The 3,683-nt window shown below is 46.5% G+C and overlaps 1 protein-coding gene across 7 annotated transcripts in view; it reads left to right on the top strand.

Annotated features, from left to right (window-relative positions):
• The window catches only part of Celf2 (CUGBP Elav-like family member 2), an 842,569-nt gene that overhangs the window by 312,861 nt on the left and 526,025 nt on the right, over window positions 1-3,683 (top strand). The window contains exon 1 of one of the 7 annotated variants that reach the window (XM_021215269.2): window positions 1,556-2,175. The exons of 3 other annotated variants lie outside the window; for them this stretch is intronic. In XM_021215269.2, coding sequence (XP_021070928.1) covers window positions 2,123-2,175 — 53 coding nt within the window. In that variant the 5' untranslated portion in view covers window positions 1,556-2,122. Of the gene's footprint in view, window positions 1-1,555; window positions 2,176-3,683 lie in introns of those variants that run through there. 3 more of the 7 variants (XM_029547661.1, XM_021215260.2, XM_021215261.2) reach the window with 3 other exon arrangements.

Raw genomic sequence — 3,683 nt, 5'->3', positions numbered from 1 at the left:
ATNNTCTCTCTCTCTCTCTCTCTCTCTCTCTCTCTCTCTCTCTCCTCCCCACATCTCTCTCATTTTATAATATTTGGTGAGTTCTACCTATATAATCCCTACCTATAATCCCTACCTCACCCCACCGCCTTTGCCTGCCAGTTTCAGGAAAAGGCATTTGTGATCATTCACTGAATCACATCTAGTGGTCCTAAGGGATGCCCCTTGCTGGGTAGTGCGACCTAGTAGGTCCTCTTCTCTCTGTAGTGCTGTGGGGATTCAAACCCAGGACCTCACTTACACTACTCAAGAGCTCAGCAACTCTAGGACTAAGCTTTTTCCAGCCTCTAAACTTCTTTCCAATGAAGAGGCCGCTGTGAGGGCCTCTGTCTGCTCTTGGTGCACAGGAGAATTTGATTCCTTCAAGCTGTTTCTCCATGTATGGTAATGATCTGAAATTTTCTTTTTTAAAATTAGAGTAAGAAAAGGAGGGAAATTGTCACACAAGAAGGATGCTCATGGCCCATGGCTCTAAGGAAACCGTTGACAGCCTGAGCGCCTGGACCGGATGATTTCAAGGTTGTCTGCCTCAGGATCCTGTGAGGACAGGTGACAGGGGGAAGTGTTCCTGCCACAGCTGCTGAGAAGCATTAGCAAGAGCCAACATCCCCCAGAGAAGACTGAGCCCAAGCCCAGGAGGCTGTGCTTAAGAAAATAAGAATTCCATGCACCAAGAAAGAAATCCCTCACCCTGTCAGTACAGAAGGGTTAGCCAGGAACCACAGACACCACAAGAAAACAGTTCTATGTTTGTTCAAATGCTTGCTTCCACTGTGCATGCATGTGTGTGTGTGCACGTGTGTGTGTGTGTGTGTGTATGCATGTGTGTGTGTGCCCATTTCTGTATGTGTATTGTCTGTCTGTGTGTCTCTGTGTGACTGTGACTGTGTTGTGTCTCTATGTGTGTCTGTGTCGATGTTCCTGTTTCTGTGTGTGTCTGTGTGATTGTGAGTGTCTGTGTGTGTCTACGAGGGTCTGTGTGATTGTGACTGTGTCTCTGTGTCTATGTGCCTTTTTCTGTGTGACTATGTGACTGTGGCTGTGTGTGGCTGTGTGTGTGTTGCCATAGCACTTGTGTGGAAGTCGGGAGGACAGCTTGCAAGATTCACTTCTCCCCTTAGCCATGGGGGTTCTAGAAATCAAAGGCTTGGCAAAAAAAAAAAAAAAAAAAAAAAAAAAAAAAAAAAAAAAAAAAAAAAAGGAAAAAAGAAGTGCTTTTACCCACTGGGCCATCTCAGGGGCCTGATGTTTGATTTTAAATTAAGGAAGGGCAGGAAGGGAAAGTTGGTAGACATTCTGACATTTTCACCTCATCTTTAGAGATTGTGCATTTCCCTCTTTGTGTTATTTAAATATAACAAGAGAGAAAGAATGCGGCTGAGGGACTAGGGGGAGGGAAATACTGTAGGAAATTGACACCAGAAAACACAGTAAATTCGAGCTTGTTAGCAGTATGGCTCGAGATTATTTTTTAGAAAAACAAATCCTAGCAGTAATGCAGTTCCCGCCTCGGAGGGAAGCTCTAACCCTGGTATCGGTGTCCCAGACCGAAGCGGGGAGAGACGGGAAGAAAGCAGTCTCTCAGGTCTTCTGAAGGGAATATGAAAGGAGATCTCAGAGGCAGGAGAAGCCCCCCAAAGGAGGAGAAGGCTACAGCCCGCCCTAATCTGTAAATGATTGCTCCTAAAGTCTGGAAGCTTCGGGCTTGAGCCGTGTTTGTTCCAAAAGAAAGCCGAGGAGGACGGAGTTAATAAAGAGAGATTTAACTGAGAACTCTGGTTGGAATAAAGTGGGCTACAAAAAAGGTCAAATTTGATCAGTTGGAGCAGATTACAGGGGCTTTTGAAGGGTGGTGTGGAGAGCTGGAACCGGTCTGGGAAGTAATAGAGCCCACGATTGATTCAGGGGGTGGAGAGAAGCCAGGACAAGCGCTTATCAGTCCTGGAAGGAGGAAGAGCCCGAGCTGCTGGGCGCTGCTGCTGCTCCAGCCTGAGCCCAGAGCCGCCTCTGCCTGCCTGCGTCCCTGTCGCCCTGTCAGGCACCTCTGCTCTCCGGTTTGTCATCTTTCCGCAGCTCTCAGGCAATGGTTTCCCTAATCACTGACTTGGACTCCCTGAGAGGCTGGAAAGCGTTAAGGTAGGCCTGCTGCTTCCCTTTCTCTCCCGCACTATTTCAATTCAGGGCCAGCTCCTGCCCACCCCACCCCCCACCCCACCAGCTACAGAGGGAGGGAGGGAGGGAGAGAGAGAGAGAGAGAGAGAGAGAGAGAGAGAGAGAGAGAGAGAGAGCTTGGCATTCTCTAAAGTGCCTGCTTTGGGTTTAAGTGACAAGCCAACATGGCCAGAGGAATACCGTGTTCTGATACAGACACAACTTTAAGCAGACAGACACATGAAAGTGCTCCTCAAGTTTCGCTGCAGGAGAGCACACAGAGAACACAGGCTTCCTTCAGGGGCGGTCTGGGCTATTTCAATGCTCTCCACGCTGGCCAGCTCAGAAAGGAGTCCCGAGGCTGAATTGTTTCAGAGGCCACTGAAGGGATGATGGAGAATATGGTGGACTTTCTGGAAGTTCACACAGAAGAGTCAACTTTGTCAAAAGATCTCATTACTGCTCACACTTGAAGAATCCAAAGAACTGTGTGTCCCTCCTGTGAAATCTAACCCCCCCCCTCCGTCTCAGGCCAATTTTGGAAAAGTTGATATATAGAAACTCAACTGATCAGGTAGAATGTATGTAGTAATGATCTCTCTCTCTCTCTCTCTCTCTCTCTCTCTCTCTCTCTCTCTCTCTCTCTCTCTCGTAAATATTGGGGCTGCTAAGTAACATAAGCCTTGCTGTTAGACCTCTTATCTCACATGCAAAAGACCCTGGGTTTGGTCCAGAGTTCGACATAAACTCAGCGTGCCTGACCATAGCCCCAGCTCTCAGGAAGTGGGGGCAGAGTTCAAAGTCATCCTTGGCTACAAACCCTATCTTGAAATTAAGCAATTGAATAATAAAATGTAAAAAGTGATCTCTGGCCTCCTCACACCAGAGCTTCATACCTAAGCTAAAACCGGCAGGTTGCGCGCCATCGCCACTGAGGCTAAGCTGCACCTTTGGTGGTATCCACCGGGAATTAGTGGGTTTAGCTTTACTGTGAGTGGTATTTCCTCAGGGAAAGCATTTGAGACAGTTTTGAAAATATAAAAATGTTAAATTCAGAGGTATTATTATTATTATTATTATTATTATTATTATTATTATTAGAAGTGGTTCTAGTCGGTTTTCATGTTTGCCCAAATGCCTCCTCCAAAACTTGGTTCAGAGTTAGACCAGAACAAGCACAGAACACAGAGGAGCAGAAGCGAACACAGGACTGCAGACCAACCAGCCTTTTCTTAGCTGGCTCCCTATGTTCCTTTCAGGAGGTCTGCCTCAGTGTTTACCTGATTTTAGTAATTCTAAAGCAATATTTATAAACAAGAACAAATAAAAATGAGATCAATATTCTCCTTTTCTTTATTCTACATCACTTGTTGGATTAGGGTGACGAGTAGAAAGTTAACAAAAAGTGATAGGGTGTGAGAGAGATGGGGGAGGGGTGGCACAAAAAGTGATAGGGTGTGAGAGAGATGGGGGAGGGGTGGCACAAAAAGTGA

Source organism: Mus pahari, chromosome 16, assembly GCF_900095145.1.
Source record: "Mus pahari chromosome 16, PAHARI_EIJ_v1.1, whole genome shotgun sequence".
Taxonomy (NCBI): Eukaryota; Metazoa; Chordata; class Mammalia; order Rodentia; family Muridae; genus Mus; species Mus pahari.
Note: the sequence above shows the minus strand (reverse complement) of the source record. Positions and strands in the feature narration are given on the sequence as shown.